Genomic DNA, 18,251 nt, shown 5'->3' with positions numbered 1-18,251 from the left:
TGAGGTAGCAATAAAATAACTGCGGCTCCCGACCACCCTCCTAGTCGTCTGTCACCATGGAAGCGCTCGGGTAGTTAGGCTGCGGCGACGCCACGTTACGTCACTGTCCAAGTGCATCTCAGGAGGAGTGGTTCTGCCTGGTGTTGGAGAGGCAAGCAGCCCCGGGGACGTTGCCCGCGGCGCCCACCGCCCCTTGAGTAATTTTGATCCCTACCAGACGCCGTTGGCATGTGACCCCACCTACTCCGGGGGTGATCTCCTCCCGCCTTCAGACTCGCAAGCCGCCCAGCCCCAGCCGAGAAGCCCCGCCCCCCATGAATCAGCTGATCTCACGGCCCGCTGAGCTGCGGGGCTCGCGCCGGATGCGGACCGCGGTGCCGCTGGTGGAGCGTCAGGTGAGCGAGCGCGGGTCCCGGGTTGGCTCGTGGCTTCGGAGGGCTGACCTGCCGGGCCCTCCAGCGTGAGGGCGGCCGGGGTCCGAGAGAAAGGCGGAGGCGCAGGCAGAGGCCCGGGAGCGCTCTGCGGGGATCCGCGGAGACGGCGCCCCCGTTTTCCCAAGCCAGCGTCCGCCCCGCTGCGCCTGCCTGTCGAGGAGCACCCAACGGCCCCGGGTTCTCCCAGTCGCCCCGGTTCCTCCCTCCTCAGACGGGGCGCCACTGCGGAGACCTCAGCCTCCTGAAATTCTTCGCGTCCCCCCTTCCCGCCTCCACCCACGCTGCCTTCCAGCCATTCATTCCGGAGGGTTTATTGAATGCCCACTGTTGGCGCCGACCAGATAAACTCGGGTCCCTGGCTGCGAACCTTGGTGAGTGTCCCGGGAGGGGTTGCCCCTGGATGCAGCTCGCGGTGGACAGTGGACCAAGGGTTTCGCTGACTTGAAAAGGAGGTCGTGGAAAAAGAAAATGTGATATTAAGAATTAGGAGTTTAGGTTAATCCTTTTGCGTGTCAAGTGATCCAGCAGAGGGTGGTAAGTTCTTTTGACAAGTGAAGACAGGAAAATAACACAGGGGTTTTCGTGAGGAAATGGTCCTGACTCTGGTGTTGGTCCTCCGTGTATGTTTGGCTAAAGCGGTGGTGTATTGCTTAGGGCTTTGTTGATGAGGAAAAACACACGGGCTGAAGTGGCTTATCTAAGTACAATATTTTCTTTTGGGTTTAGAATGGAAAAGGAAATAACTGTTGAATACACACGCTCACCATTTGTCCATGGCATCACCGATGCAATGGACATGAACTTGGGCAAATTTTGGGAGATGGTGAGGTTCAGGGAGGCATGGCGTGCCGCAGTCCACGGGGTCGCAAAGAGTTGGACACGGCTGGACGACTGAACAATAGCAGCAGCAACAAACGCTCATCCTTACTCTGTTGCCTTCTGGATTTGTTGGTGGCTGTATATGTTCTTTAAAAGGCTTTAAAGAAATAAAATTGTGTAATGTGTGTTTATCTTGAACAAGTACAGAAATTCAGCAAACCTGTTGGTCCAGTATCTTTTCAGTTTATCATAGATAGGGATGATGATTTGGAGTGGCCACTTGACCTCTGAGTTAGTGAATACTTTAAGAATTTAAAAGAGTGAAAAATTTGTTTTTGCAGTAGATTACAGTGTTTTAATCTTAATAATACAAGCATAATGGTGAAGATCCTAGGCTTTAGACATGGGTGTACCTGGAGCCCCATCAACCTACATCTTTGAGTTTGGGCAAGTTCCTCATCTGTCTGAATTTCCTTATCTTTAAACTGGGGATAAAAGTACTTCTTCATAACAGTACCTTTACATGTAATGGTTCATTTATTGTATTTTTTTTCTTTTTTACTGAACTTGGCACTGTATGTAAATATTCAATACATTTAGCCATTTTATGTCGTTTTCTTTTCCACTACACCATGACCCACTGACTTACTGTTTTCTAAATGATGTGAAAGAGAACTGATTTTTTTTTTTTAGAAAAGAGCTATAGTTTTTAATATCAAGGGTTAGTTTCCAGATAGTTTTATGATGCAGGGGTATATTTAGAGAAAATATGATTTCAAGTTGGTCTGTAGTAAGTTTGGTGTTCCATTAGAGCCTTTTAACAGGGAAAATGCTGATGGAATCTATACCTAGTTTAAATTAATTACTTAGTTTGCAAACTGTGGCTAGTATTGGCAGATGTAACATTCATAGTTATAAGGAGAAATGTTAAAAGCTGTTGCTGTTTCACAGTATTAAAATTTGAAAAGATAATGATGCAGAAAATAAAGTACCAAGCAAGTAATTTGAGGGGAAGAATTTGAGTGGCATTATGTAAGCCCCTTGTTTTTAAAATTGATTTGAATAATGTGAACTGGAATCCCTTCTCTTCAGATTTGAGCCTTACAGAATTTAGATCATCATTGACTTACTTTGAACATTTTGACCGTTAAAGAAGCAAAAGGTATGATATGAACCTCACTGAAAGCTGATTTTTTTCATATAATTAGATGGAAAGAGTACTATCCTCTACCTCTTCATGAAAAACATGGGTTTAGTGTAGTATTGCTGGGTCCATTTTAAAAGTATTTCCAAAGAATATGACTGACTTGTGAAAACCTTTTGTAATTCTTTATTAATATGAGACTAGGTAAGGAGTGGGTTGAAAAACTATGAAGTAAGTAACGAGTGGTGATTTTTGAGCTGGTGTAAAAAAAGCCTTGCTTTAATAAAAAGTGTGAGGTTGAGCTCTTTTCTCAGACACTCAGGGGAATGCTATGAGGATTTTAATTACTTTGTGAAATTAAACCTACCACATATTCTGATTGTGTTAGGAATATACATAATTCTAGTAGACTTAGTTTTGTTTGTTTGTTTTTTTTTTTAGCAATTTTGTCTTTTAACTCTTCATTGATGACCAGGTAATTCAGTCATCAGTAATATGAAAGCAGTAGGCTTAACAGGATATCAGTCCTCAAGAACATGCATGGGAATCACAAATTAAAGCAGCCAACTTGGACTTGATTCTTTTTAGCACTACATTTATTTTCCGGTCCCCACCTCCCATTCCTCTATAGATGTAATGGTGCTATCTTCACATTTTGTCCTGATATTTGCCTATATCACACAATTGATAGAACAGATGAGCAGTTGGTTAAATAGGTGAATTAATTGATCCATGTGGATAGAGCAGCTGCTGCTAAGTTGCGTCACTCGTGTCCGACTCTGTGCAGCCCCATAGACAGCAGCCCACCAGGCTCCCCCGTCCCTGGGATTCTCCAGGCAAGAATACTGGAGTGGGTTGCCATTTCCTTCTACAATGCATGAAAGTGAAAAGTGAAAGTGAAGTCGCTCAGTCGTGTCTGACTCTTAGCAACCCCATGGACTGCAGCCTACCAGGCTCTTCCATCCATGGGATTCTCCAGGCAAGAGTACTGGAGTGGGTTGGCATTGCCTTCTCCGTGTGGCTAGAGCACAAATATTCAAATCAGCAAGGTAATGAATACTTTGTGGGGTCTCTTGTAGACTTAATCTTTTATTGTAGAGGTTTTGAAGAACATGTAGCTTTCTCAACTCTTACGGAAAAAAGACTGGGTCAGTGTGATATGGGTAGGTTTTTCATTCTAGGGTTATTTTCTTCCACAACCTGAATTTTTGTTGAGCTGAATTCCTAACTAGGGGCAATTTCCTAAGCAAACATCTAGCAAAGATGATGATAGCAGTTCTTAAAAAATAGCAATAAGTAGAACAATCCAGCTATACTTTTGTAGGGAAATGGATAAACTATGGTTTATTCATGCAATGAAATACTATCCCCTGGTAAAAATGAGTGAACTAGATCTTTGCTTATCAACATAGGATACATCTCAAATACATAATATTGAGTAAAAAAAAAACAATTGTCAAAGGAGAGATACACACAGTATTATGCAACTGTGTAGAGTTTTAAAACAATATATACTGTTTATTGTTATGTGTATATCTAGTGAAAGTACATAAACGGACAAGAATATACATGGAAATAAGACATATTAACTTTAGAAATAGTGGGTAACCCTGGAAAAGGAAGGTTTGGATAGAACTCCTTCAGGTCTCTGTATAACTTTTTCTTCTGTTTTAAGAGAGCTGAAGCAGATATGAAAATGTGTTAAAATATAACATGGAATGATAGGTGGATGGATTTGTATTTTTAAAGACTTGTGTATGGTTAAGGTAGTTTGTGAAACTAGAACCTTATAATTTTTACTTATAATTGGGCTCTCTTCCGTATGCTCTCTTTATTTTACTCTGTAGCTTCTCTCCCTGCAGCAGGAAAAGAATGTGCCAGTGCAGATCCACTGTGTAAAGCTTTTTAAAGAAAGGAGCCAGACCAATTATTAACTCAGGTTTATTTTGCTGTTTGACTTGAGCTCCTGGGAGACATGCTTTCCTTAGGATATGAGGAGTGATCCTTCTTAAGAGGCTGCAGGGGAATTCAAGTTCTAGAAACCCTTGAGAAGTGCATGATGGTGAACTCTGAGAGTGTAGGGGAGTGCATTGTATCCTAAAACCCTGAAGGGAATTTGGACAGTGACTTAGATACAAAATAACTGTAGGTATCATAGTCGTTAACATTTACTTTTTTTCAAGTTTGCATTGGTTAAATTTCATTACAGTGTAGTAATCCTAAGTTTTATACTGTGAATGCAGGTGTTCTAGTTATTGCTCAAACAAAATAATTCTCTTTCTACAGGTATTAATAAGTAAACATGATGATAATGTATTAAATGGTTGAGTTATAAATAGTCAATTTAGTGGCTGATCCCTAATATAACTCACAAGTTTAAAAAGAATATTTTCAGGCCTAATCAAGATACCTGTTATTAGCACTTTCAAAATACTCTAAGTGAAATATGGCTCCAGAACAGTATATTTTGGCATGTGTACTGTTGTGTGTCCCCTTTTTGACCTTAAGCACTGGGTATTATTGATCGGTAAAATAAAGAAGTCAACATACTTTGAACTGTATTTCTAGAATGCCTATTTTTTTTTAAAAGCAGCCATTTTAATGAAAGAATAGTAGCAAACTATTAAAGGAATAATTATATAAATATATATTAATAAATATATATACATACATAATTTATATCATAAGTTATACACTGTCAAGTAATAATAGGCATAAATGGTTGCAGTACCTGGGAATCATTTGCAGAATTATAATATTTATCAGAATGTTTCTTTGGAATTTTAGTATTTCCAACAAGTGCATTTCAAAGAGGTATGCAGTGAGTGCAAAAAAGAGCTAAGTGGATATTGCAGGATATTTATTTTACCATGTTTCCCCCCCTCCCATGAGCAATATTCATTTTAGAAGATTCTCAACAGTTAGAAGAATACAGTTTTGATAGGTTTCAGGGTAAGATTTGTTGTTGTTGTTTTGTCACTAAGTAGTGTCGGACTTTTTACAACCCCATGGACTGCAGCCTGCCAGACTTCTCTGTCCATGGGTTTTCCCAGGCAAGGATACTGGAGTGGGTTGCCATTTCCATCTCTAGGGGCTCTTACCGGCCCAGGGATCAAACCCGTGTCTCCTGCATTGGGCAGGCGGATTTTTTTTACCACTGAGCCCCCAGGGAAGCCCCCAGGGTGAGATTAGCAGGCCATAAAAGAATAAAAATAAGTAAAAAGAGAGAGACTATGAAGCCTTAATGCCCCTGATTACACCAAAAAGTCTCCATGTGCTAAGGAGAAAGGGACTGTTCTCTCCTGCGTTATCTGACATCTGTGAAGTGGCATGAAAGAAAAGCATCTTCCTTGTTAGGAAGATTATTAGCAAAGTATGGATGAGAGTTTTTATTATGAGAAGATACTTCCCTTTTGTGTCTAAAACTGACTTTTAATTATATATAAGCTTAGAAACCTAATCATTTGAAAGTCTGTGGACAGGAACTTAAGATCAAGGGTTGTCTTCCACTGGGTACTCTTATGTGTAGCCAGCTTGCACCTAATGGTTCCTATCGTACAAGAGCTTACCAATAAATAAGTCATGGTTTCTGACCTCCCGGAGTTTATATTTTGAATCAATGACTTAGTAAGTGCATTATCCCATTAGTAACAGCATTATAAGTAGTAAGTACTTTCTAGGCCATCCTACTGACTTTATTTATATGGATTAATTTACTGAATCCCTGAACTCTGGGTCAGGATTTAAGGGGTGGTCAGCTCCCATGTGCTGATAGTGGTAAGGAACCTGCCTGCCGGTGCAGATGTAAGAGACATGGGTTCGATCCCTGGGTTGGGAAGATCCCCTGGAGGAGGGCATGGCAACCCACTTCAGTATTCTTGCCTAGAGAATCCCCATGGACAGAGGAACCTGGCAGGCAAGTCCATGGGGTCGAAGAGATTCGGACATGACTCAACGACTAAGCACAGCACAGCACAGTTTGTCTACAGGTATTTATTGAGTACTTGTTGTATATCAGGGCTGTTCTAAGCAGCTGGGATATAATAGAACATAAGGTGTTTTGGGCTTCCATGGAAGTTTTATATTGGTTGCATACCTGAAGTATAGTAGGTAAGAAAAATACATATGGTGTTAGTTGTTGAAATTTAAGCATTTTAAAGTTAGTATACTAACTTTGACTAAATTATTAAGGTAAATGGACTTTGTCCAGAGAATAAAGTTTACTAAATGTGAATACATAGAATTTAATTTTCTCTTTGCATTGGGGATAATAGTTCATTGACATATTTCTGTTCCATATTTAAAATGTTTATTTATATTCTACTTTGTTCCTAAAAGGCAGTTTACAGAAATATGTAAATGTGGCAAAATAAAACGGAGAGATGGAATGAATGGAGCCCAGGTGTGAGATTGGAAAACACAGCACACATACGGTGAAGTCCTAGGCACAGGTGCTGTCCTGTGGGACTCTTATCCTCCCACCACGAAATCTATAATCCTGCCTGTGTTTATACCTGCCATTTTGTTTCTTCTTGAAATGTAGACCCTTCCTCTCATGAAAGAGCAGTCCCACTGCATGTGTGTTGTGAATGCTGTCCTTTCCCACTTTGTCCAGGATTTTGGTTTTGCCCTCTGTCCTTGTCCCCCTTCTATCTAGGATCAGTGTCATCGTCCTGCAGACATGTTCAGCTCTCTCTCATCTTACCCTGCTCCCCCCAATACACTCTTCATGTTTCTCTCCAGCAACTGCTCCTTTCTGTTTGCCATTTCAACACTTTTTTTAAAAGAATCATTTGCACCAACTTTATTTTCATGTCCTCACCTCCCACTTACAGTCAGCCTGCTCTCATCTGGTTTTCAGTCCCCAGCTGAGACCCCAGCTGTGCTGATGAGTCCTTCCTGCTGGAAGCGTTTTCTGCTTTGCTTTGTGTGCCCACATCTGACTCACATTTCTTCTACCTCTCAAGCCACTTCCCACCTCAGTCCTTGTTTGTTGCTCAGTCTGTCCAGGCATCTTGCAGCTTGATTCTGTGCCTTCCCTTTCTTTTGTATGGACTCCACTGTCACTATCCATTGTCTTGATCTCAGATACTGTCCATATGCTTCCCAAGTTCATGTCAACAGTTAAGACCTTTCTTCTGAACACCATACTCATATATTCAGCTGCTCACTTGATATGTACTCTTGGATTTCTCACAGGCACCTTAAATTTATAGAAAAAAAAAATTCTTGTCTAACCAGAATCTTACTTTCCACTTCAGAATCCTGTCCCCTCACTTTTCCTCATTTCAGTAAATGGTACCACCACACAGTTGCTCAAGGCAGAAGTCAGAGGTCGTTTTTTTATTCCTCCTTCCTTATCTCCCCCCTTACATCTAATACATCACTAAGTCCTGATTGTTCTAGGACACAGCACCTCTCACCTTGTTTACCTCTTTCCACCAGATGGGTAGCCTTGTGTGAAATTAAAGAGCCCAGTCTTCCTTCCTTCACTCAGATGAAGCAAGAGAGTATTTTCAGGGAGTGTATTCCTAACAAAACTCATTTGGGCACTGTATGTGACTGTTCACCGTAAAATTGACTTAAAACTTTTGAAATGAGTGATGTAAATCATTGCCATTAAAAAGTTGAGGATGCCTACCAAAATGATAGTTTTAGAATACAGGTTCCCAGTCCCTTACTTGTAACCCTTGGGGCAAGACTTGTTTTGAAACTGAGTTTTTCTGATCTTTGGACTAAGATGCATAAACCATATATAACACTTCCTGTGGGGCTTTTGATCCCACCCTACAATCATATTAATACTTCTGTGACAGAACTTATGAAAATGTACATTAAAGGGGTAAAAAGTAAATAGCCTCACGTTAGTTCTAGTCAGGTTTTGCTCTTGGGTGAGTTTAGGTCAGATTAAGTTTTGCCACCAGAAGACTTAAGTGAAAAAACTTTTAATTTTCAGAGTTTTTTGGCCTTTGGATTTCTGGCTATGGTATCATGGACCTGTCGATACTTTGCAGCTCTTCTTTCTAGTGATAATTAGAACATCTAGACCAGATTTTTTTTTTAGGTACTTCCAGATCATGGTACTAAAACCATATCCTCTGCATGTACAAGTTAGCTTATCTCTCTGTTAAATGTAGTGGGAGGTTGTGTGTCCACCGGGACCTAACAATGGAATCAATTCATTAAGAATCAAGATTTGCTTTTTGTTTTAAAGGGTCATCTGAGAGTTTGATTACTTTACGTTTCACTGTGAAGGAGATCATTTGAAGTGTTCAGGGGTATATTTAAACTGAATGTAGCTTGCTTCTGTGGCTCATAGTACTTAGTAGTTGGAGGGGATGCCAGAGTCTATTTTGCTTCTTTTACAGATGCCATTGGTGTCTGGAAAGGCCAGGTGAAGTAAAAGAGGACCCCACATTATTTGACTCTGTAAATATCACACAGCTTCTGGGTCAGAGCTACTTAATATAATAAAGGCTGTTAGGGAAAGTTACTGTAACAGAAGAAAAGCAGAGTGCAGGGATCTTGACTCACCTGGGGGGAAATATCCTCAGAAGAAGCCTCATAATTAGGCAGTTTTATAACAATTAAAAATGTTAAACAGCGGAAGAACATAAGCAAGTTTAAATGCTATTTGAATGGTTGAGGCAAGTCTTACAGATTTCCCAGAGTGCGGGGGATCATAAAAATATTAGGAAAACAAAATTTTTTAATTTATTTTTCCTGTTTGGGTACATAGTTGAGGAAGTATGTTGGGTTAACTGGATTTGGTAAATGCTACATATTTTAAGTATGTGAGGTAAAACTATAAGCTTTCCACATTTAGCTGTAATATTCCTTTTTAGTTATGTTTCCTTAGTAATTTCCTTTTTTCTCATTGCCATATTTGAATTTCAGGTGGGCATATCTTCTTAGAAGTATATTAAACACCATTAAAACAAAATTAGATCTATAAATATTGATAAGGATGTCTGTGAAATAGTGTACTAGCTTTTGGTTGCTGCTTATAGCATTCCTACAAATTTAGTGCTCAAAATTACACTAACTTATTATCTCAGAGCTCTTTAGGTTAAAAGTCAGACTCAAGTCTCTCTAGGTTTCAGTGTGTCATCAGGGAAGTGTTTTTTTCTGGAGGCTCTAGGAAAGAATCCATTCCCTTGCCCCTTTCGGCTCCTAGAGGCCACCCATGTTCCTTGGCTTTTGGCTGTTCCCTTCCATCTTCAAAGCCGGCAGTTTAGCAGCTCTCTGACCCTGTTTGCATCATCATATCTCTTTCTCGAACTCTCCTTTACCTCTCTTTCCCACTTTTAAGGACTCTGTGATTATACTGAGTCCACCTGGATAGCTATTAATAGAATCATCTCCCCAACTTAAAACCAGCTGGTTAGCAGCTTTACTTCTCCTGTGCATGTAACCTGATATACTCCCAGGTCCTGGACATTAGGATACTGGACATCTTGGGGATCATTATCCTCCCTACCATAGATAGAAAGTAACAAAGGAATGTTGCAAAACAGTTTGTAGAGTTTTAATTTCACTTGGATTTGAAAAAATGATTATTGGTGAGAAATCATATCGCATAAGGAATAATCTACTTTAAGAAAGCCCTGTATTCAAAAAAAAGGACCCCAAAAGGGCGGATATGTCGGCTGCTTCAGTCACTTTACCGAAAGGTTCTCCACAGTTTCGATTGCCAGTTCAGCCAAGGGCAGCCAGTCAGTTGCATTAAGTGTGTTTGTGCACTGCCGCTCCCTCCCGGAGCAGTTCTCTGGTTTCTTCCAGGGCACTGTTACTTGTATCAAGGGACCAGTTACTCTGTGATCTCTGATAGATAAGCAAAGGTTAGACCTGTCCTCAGAACTTTTCTGTATGCTGTGAATGGTTCAGTTCAGTTCAGTCGCTCAGTCGTGTCCGACTCTTTGCGACCTCACGAATCGCAGCACGCCAGGCCTCCCTGTCCATCACCAACTCCCGGAGTTCACTCAGACTCTTGTTCATCGAGTTGTACCTTTTACTAAAAGTTAGTTACTGTCACACACAGAGCATAGTACCACTTAGTAATCATTTATTAAGTGTTGTTGTTCAGTCACTAAGTTGTGTCCGATTCTTTGCGACCCTAAGGACTGCAGCACGCCAAACTTCTTTGTCCTTCACTATCTCTCAGAGTTTGCTCAAACTCATGTCCATTGAGTTGGTGATGCCATCCATCCATCCCATCCTCTATCATCCCCTTTCTCCTCCCACCTTCAATCTTTCCCAGCATTAGGGTCTCTTCCAATGAATTGGCTAAATCTATTCAAATATATCTTTCATTTACATGGTACCCTTCATCCGACTTGGAATGATTCAGAACCTTTCTAAAATAAACACTAGGTAAAGAGTAATTTCCTCCAGATACACAGATGGGAAACAGTAAGAATTCACAGGCAACCTGGAGTAAACAGATGGATCTTACATCTCTCCTGCCGGTGTGGGCTGTTTGCAGAGCATTGTGATTATGCCATATCCTTTTGCAGGACAATAATACATTTGGCCCCAGTATTTTTATCACTCACACATCTAAAATTGCCCTTATTTTCATGAGCTTTGGTGCCCTTAAAAATGTGAATTTCTAAGTTGAAATGCATTGAGTGTTTCTGTCTGCCTGTTCCTATTGCTAACTCTAACTTTATTAAATTTTGAGTTGCTGAAATGATGGATCATGATATTGGCACTGTTATTTTCATATAACTTTTCTATTAAATGGCAGATGATATTTTAAAATTCAGATTTCTTTCTTCTAGCCCTTTGGATTATGGTTTTGAATTAAGATTGATTTGGGGAAAATACTGCTGGTTCCAATAAATGGAGAACTTTGTCTAATGATGTAATTTTGTGTGTGAGCATTGCTGGAAAATGTAAATTAAAACTGCTTCAATCTGATACATTACTGGAGAGATTGTAGAAGTTCTTATTTATTTAATTGGTATTTAAGTGTACATATGTCCCAGAAGCATTTTAAAAGTAGCCTTAGTGTGTTTGTAGTGAATATGTAACACACTGAGTTTTCAGATTCCACTTCTTTATAATAAAACAAACGAAAAAAGTCTGTTGCCTGACAAAGTACAGCGAAGTCGTAGGTAGTCTTTTCTCACTTTGAAATTACATTTGACGTTCAACAGGCATTTTTTATAAGCTAGTGGGCAGGCTCAGTCTAGAGATTCAACTTTGGCAGGCGGGATATGAAATAGTTTAAATAGTTTTGCTGCATATTTATTGCCCAGTGAATGTGCACTTGTTGGAAGGCTGCCTTTTTTTTTTTTTTTCTTTTTTTGAAAAATCTGACTGATAAAATAGCAAAGGGTTCTTTTACTGCTCTTTGTGCTTACCTGCGTTTTGCCGTTTAGGTCTTTACCTTTTGCAAGGAGAGAATGATTTGGTGATGGAGTGTCCCCACTGACCGATGGACTCGAAGAAAAGGTAAAATCATTTTTTCCTTCTCCTCTGTCTTTCTAGGAAAACACAACAAACAGTTCCACTTATGTGTAGCTTCTCTTCAGTTTAATTTTCTTCTTGATGGTTATTAAGTAGGAATAACGACATTTGTGTTGATTGGCAAAGAGAGAAAGATAATTACAATAGAGCTTGTTAGTGGTTCACTGTGTTGCTGGTCCCTTTCTTACTAAAGGCACAGAACGTCTTCATTTTCTCATTGTAAAGCTTTTGAAGCCATTTTTTCCTCCATAATTTCAGTTTTTCAAAGGTAGCCTTATTAATTATAATTATATCCTTGGAAAACTTGTCATGAACGATCTTTTGAAAAAGAGGTTAGGTTTGTGGCTTCCCTTTCATAAAACCATGGATGTGCCCAATTACAACTTACAGGAATATTATTTAGCACAAATAGAGAAAATCCTAGGTATTGCAAAATAAAGAAGTCAAAGTTTCTGAACATCATTAACATTTTGGCATCAGTGTTCTAGAAAAAAGATTATGAGAAAAGAAATGTCCTATCAGTGGTGACACAAAGGAAGACGTTATATAAAGGAAATCCAGAGTATGTTAATGTGCCCTTTTCTTGGAAAGGGAGGCAGTTAGGATATGATCATTATTACACAGCTGTGTGTTTTATGATTTTTGAGCCAGTGTCATCAGATGAATAGAATTCTTTGGCTAAAATGTAAGTAAAGCATGAAGGATTTTACCTGTTATAAATTTAACTCTTAAAAATTTAAATAGGAATTATAGAGCTTAAACTCAGCATAAAGTGAAATAAGGATCTCTACTGCTCCTGTCTTTCTCATCAGCTATCTACTTGTTGGTTTTTTTTCTCTCTCAAATTAAAAAAATTTAAAAATAAGACTCCAACTTTGGATATGTTGTAACTTTAATAGCTAAGGAGTTAATGTATTGAGAAGTTAGAGTTTTGAAATTTTATGTTATTCAATCAAAAAACTTCAAAAAATAGCCCAGGTTTTGTTGGCTTCTTAGATAGAAATAAGTAATTTGTGGATTTGTCCTCAGGGTCTCATATAAATAGTTGTTTTGCCTCTGCTTCTGTGTTATAACCAAGTCATAAAATAGGTGCTAACCTCTCTGACCCAGTCACCCATGTGCTGGTAAAAGGTATACATCTTCATGACAGTATTAAGGACAAGAGGTATAGTTCTGAACTACAGAAACAATTAAGCAATTTTTTTTGATGTTTGTAGTTCCACAGAGGCTGAAGGATCCAAAGAAAGAGGCCTGGTCCATGTGTGGCAGGCAGGGTCCTGCTCTGTGACACCAGAGAGATTGCCAGGCTGGGGAGGAAAGACTGTTCTTCATGCTGCCCTTGGAGTGAAACATGGAGTGCTTCTGACTGAAGGTGCTGAGAACGGCTTAGCTAGCATTAACTGAAACTCTGACCAGTGTCTGAGTGTGTAAGAACAGCTGAGCTTCCTGTGTGCCCGCGGTTCTCCATGGACTTTGCTGGAGCTTATGTTCTTTTTGTTTTCAAAATATGTTCTTACTCCTTTTATATGAAATCAGATTAGTTCTTAAATTTAAGATGTTCTGTAGCTAGAATAAAAGGGAGAATTATAGCTTAAATTTTTTTGTAGTGATAAGTACATGAAATATTAGATTTTTTAAAGATTATGTATTCAGAGATCCTGTTGCTATACCTTTGTTCATTAAATGTATCAAAATAATAATGCTAATAATAGCAAATGTCTGTTAAGCAGTTATATGTGCCAGGCACTGTGCTAAGCAGTTTATATGTATTATCTCTTTGAGTCCTGACAACCACCTTATGCAGTAGCTGCTGTTATTATCCCCACTTCACAGATGAGGAAGCTGAAGATCAGGGAGGTTAAATCGTTTTCCCAAGTGCACACAGCTATTTAAAGGGAGTCAGGATGGGAACCCAGAGAGTCTGATTTCAAAGCCTTCTTTTAAAATCACTTGGCTATACTGTCTTAGGTTTTCTTAGGCATAAATGACAGCTTATACATATAATGCAGTCTATAAATCTGTAACAGAAACCTAGGCTATAATTTATATAGAGAGCTACCTTTAATTTTGATGGCATTTTGCCAGTGCAGTCATGGCAGATTTGATGTGGGTCAGGACTGCCATCAACTCCACTAATTTATAAATTTCTGCTCTATAAGCATTTGTTAAGTATTTAATAATGCTTTGGTATTTTCCTTGTAGGAACTAAGGGAAGACAAATTCTAGGAAACAGCTTAAAGCTGACCTTGGTGGTTTTATGGGGTAAACATAGATTTCTTTCTAACTTCTTTGTTATTATGTCACTTTTGTTATTATAATACATAATACTATCATTATTATTGTATTAGGCCAAAATTTAGAAAAAGCCTTATTTTTTAAATGTGAGCTATATTCAGTACCTACACTATGGGCTTCAAAATCTATAGTTCTGAAGCATATATAAATGGAATTCTGTTACTGTTGTTGTTTTAGCCCTTCAGTAAGCTATTTAGGAATCCTTCATGAGCATGGTATCTTTAAACATCTAGAATCAAACCTAAAAGGCTGGGAAAACTGAGGGAAAAGTAAAAAAAAAAAATGTAAATAACCTACGTTCATGTGTAAGCAATATTCTGGGTTAAGTGTCAAAGTAACAAAAAATCCCCTGTCAACACAAGTGGGTAGCTTGAAATGGCACAGAGATCTCCAGTACTTTCTTTTCTAAGTGAGGAAATGGTATTGATTGAATACTAGAAATTTCAAGCTTCTTTGTCTCTATTCAAGTTAGCCATTAGCTCCTAATTCAGTGAGGAAACCTCATTGACTCACTGTTTTTGTGGGATACTATTTTTAAATGATGTCTAAATATTCATTTCTTTGCAGTTTTCTCTAGAGAGCCTATTATTCCAGTGGAATAATACCAATTGAAAGTTTTGGTGAACTGTGTGATTTGGTAAACAAGTGTGATAGGTGTATCACTTGGGAAGAAAAGTTTGAAAGCTCTTAACCAGTGAGCTTATTTTCTCAGTACTCTATCCAAAGTAGAAATTCCCTAAGAAAAGCTGATCTTTCTTCTAGCCACTATTGTGTTTTTCCTTACACAGATCTTGTAGTGAGTTAATTTGAGTATATAATTGTATCTGCCATGTATCATAGGCAAGAGATAAAATAAGCATTTTTTTATCAGTAACTGACTCGCTGCTTGTGGAGGAAGAATAGTACTCATTTCTTTATTAATTAAAAAAAAAAAAGGGTAGGTCCCTGGTCATATAGGAAAGAAAAGATAGTGGACTTTGTTTAATATTTTTCAAAATCCATGGCCAAATCTTTGTCCCATTTAAATTTATTAGCTAATATGGATCATTTATACATGCCCCCAAATTCCTGCAGTACCTGCAGTAAAACTATAACTTGATAGCACACGTGAGCATAAATAGTTTGTCATCATTCATGTCTCCAACTCACTGGTGCCTTCCTTTTTATTTCTAAAGCTGGTCAGTTACCCTTCAGTCTAAAGCTACCCAGTCATGACTTCGTTTGTGTTTTACTTTGTTTTGTTGTGATGTGCTTTTTATATGCAACTCAGAAAGGCTGTCTAGTACACAATATATATTATACATAATATTTAAAAATTAAACATAGTATAGTACAAAACATGAAGACAGTCACGTATTGTTAATATTGCTGCTTTCAGTCCAGCCTGGAGGTGTTGTATAAAGGTGATTTCATAGTTTTGGCCGAAGTGAATCTCTAGTATTTTTTATGCCATTGCATATTCATCTACTGCTCTGTTAAACATTAGTAGTGAATATTGTAGATATTAGTGAATGTGTCTTCTCTTCTGCTTATTTTATCTGATCATATCATGATCATTGTTCTGTGTTTGAACTTGGAATCCATTTCTATAATAGCCTATGATGAGAGCTGTTGGTAATGATCGCTGCTAGGAGTTTGTAGAATGAGGCTGAAGAAGAGGAGCACCTTCATTTGAAGTTGTAGAAATTGTCGCCATATTTCTGAATGTTCAAAGATGTTCTTTGTTAAAAGATTAGTAAGTATGGAATGCTATATGTTTGAACCAAATTTCTTTAGCTGTGCTCTTGAAAATTAAGAAAAGGGAAAAAAAAGAAATTCTATTTTGTTAAACCTAGAGGGGACTAAAGGTTAGTTGAGAAAATGTCTAGTTAATTCACTTTTTGTTTCTGTTTTGTTTTTAAACCCTCAGATGGTGAGGTCTACAGTTTTGGGACTCTCCCCTGGAGAAGTGAGCCAGCAGAGACTTGTCCAAGCAACCCCGTTCTGGAGAGTGCCCTGGTTGGGCAGTATGTTGTTACCGTGGCAACAGGGAGTTTCCACACCGGAGCAGTCACAGACAGTGGTGTGGTGTACATGTGGGGGGAGAACTCTTCTGGCCAGTGTGCGGTAGCTAACCAGCCGTACGTTCCAGAGCCAAACCCTGTCAGCATTTCTGATTCTGAGACCAGTCCTTTGTTAGCGGTCAGGATCTTGCAGTTGGCATGTGGTGAGGAGCACACTTTGGCATTGTCCCTAAGCAGAGAGATCTGGGCATGGGGTACCGGTTGTCAGTTGGGTCTCATCACCACCACCTTCCCAGTGACAAAGCCACAAAAGGTGGAACACCTTGCTGGGCGAGTAGTGCTCCAAGTTGCTTGCGGTGCCTTCCACAGCTTAGCACTGGTCCAGTGCCTCCCTTCCCAGGATCTGAAGCCAGTGCCAGAAAGATGCAACCAGTGCAGCCAGCTCTTGATTACGATGACTGACAAGGAAGACCATGTGATTATATCAGACAGCCACTGTTGTCCATTAGGTGTGACACTGTCAGAATCCCAGGCAGAAATCCAGGCCAGCACCACCCTCAGCCCCTCCTCTGAAACCCTTGACAGCCAGGGAGAAGTGTTTGAGAACACTCTCGTGCAGAATGAGCCACCTGCTGCTACTGAACTGAATGTTGGAAATGTTCAGACCGCAAGTGTTCAGACCACTTCCTCCCCACAAGATATCATGGGAACAACTGAAGTTTCTTCTGCAAGAAGTATACCATCATACCCTGACACTCAGGCAGTAAATGAATATGTGCAGAAACTGTCGGATCATTCAGTAAGAGAAAACTCCGAGAACGGTGAAAAGCCAGTGCCATCTCAGGTACGTGCTAAATTTTGTAAAGGTGTTTGTGGAGTTGAACCATCTGAGTTTTTCTTGAGAAACTTTAAATACCTAAGGGTTGGTACCATGTTTATTTTTTTTATTTTGACTATAATTCCATCTCCTCATGCAAGCCTAGATAAGAAAAACCCTGGATTGATTCAAAATAACTCTTTTTGTTCAAATTCTGGCCCTTTATGATGTTGCAAGATGTTACTCTGGTCTTGTTTTATAAGTAGCAAAATCCCATTTTTCTTGTCCAAGTACTTTTCCCACCTGGCTAAGGTGGGCTCCCAAAAAAGTTTGATCTAACATGACTGTATATTCACAAAGAATTCTCTGATCTGTACTTGTAGTACTGTTCAGGTTCTAGAGAAGAATCCTTTTCTTCTTTATCAGGGAAGCTTGTTAACGTGGTAGATCCCTCAATTGAGGGCAGACTTAAAATTGACTGGCATTGCATATTTGAGTTATTTTCAGTTATATCAGTGTTCCTTACTGGTCATCATTGGACAGAGGCTTTAATTTTTTTTTTCAACTTGTTTAAACTATTTTTAGGTGGAAAACGTGTAATAAGTGGAGAGAAGCTTTTTACTAGGGGTATATAGTAAACTGTGTCTCCCTACTTCAAACAAATTGTTCTAAAGGATACTTGGTTTTTAACTCTTAGTAGAAGGCTTTTGCTTTTCCAAAAGAAATCTAAATAGAAACATCTAATCATAGGGACTTCCCTGGCGATTTAGTGATTAAGATTCAAATAAAAGAGCTACCTTGTGGCATTGTTTTCAGGTTTTTGAAACCACCTTACCTCTTGATTCTTCCTTACTGTTGTTTACTGGCTCAGGATAGAAATGTGGCTTAGGGGTATTTTCAGAAATAGTCTTTATTTCACAGTCTACTCCCTGAACCTTGTAGATATTTGATTTTTTTTTTTTTTTTTAGTTAAGAAGCTGTTTGGAGAAAGAAAGAAATCTAAACAAAGTGAAAGTAATAATTTAACAGGACTTGTGCATGCTAATAAAAAAGTTAGATTTTGACTTATCAAAGTCATTCATCTGATTTGTTAAAGTTGAAGTTAAAAGTTTATTTTGTACTGTTTATTTGATTAATAGATTGTCATCATTGAAATTGCACTTTTCTTTGGACCCAATCATTTGGTTAAACATTTAAAGCTTTGGTTACCTATGCTAGTTTTGGCAGTGTGTGTTTAACTAAGTGTAACTCACCCATCTTTGTAA

General features: G+C 39.0%; 1 protein-coding gene across 3 annotated transcripts in view; it reads left to right on the top strand.

The window, feature by feature from the left end:
- The first annotated feature begins 280 nt into the window (after positions 1–280).
- Positions 281–18,251, top strand: part of ALS2 (alsin Rho guanine nucleotide exchange factor ALS2) — a 60,034-nt gene continuing 42,063 nt past the window's right edge. For 2 of the 3 annotated variants that reach the window (XM_052636282.1, XM_052636280.1), the window contains exons 1-4: positions 281–395; positions 11,784–11,856; positions 13,089–13,243; positions 16,076–17,013. In XM_052636282.1, the coding sequence (XP_052492242.1) occupies positions 11,840–11,856; positions 13,089–13,243; positions 16,076–17,013 (1,110 nt within the window). In that variant the 5' untranslated portion in view covers positions 281–395; positions 11,784–11,839. Of the gene's footprint in view, positions 396–795; positions 806–11,783; positions 11,857–13,088; positions 13,244–16,075; positions 17,014–18,251 lie in introns of those variants that run through there. The other variant, XM_052636281.1, reaches the window with a different exon arrangement.

This window comes from Budorcas taxicolor, chromosome 2, assembly GCF_023091745.1.
Source record: "Budorcas taxicolor isolate Tak-1 chromosome 2, Takin1.1, whole genome shotgun sequence".
Taxonomy (NCBI): Eukaryota; Metazoa; Chordata; class Mammalia; order Artiodactyla; family Bovidae; genus Budorcas; species Budorcas taxicolor.
The sequence above is the reverse complement of the archived record's forward strand: the minus strand, read 5'-3'. Positions and strand labels throughout refer to the sequence as shown.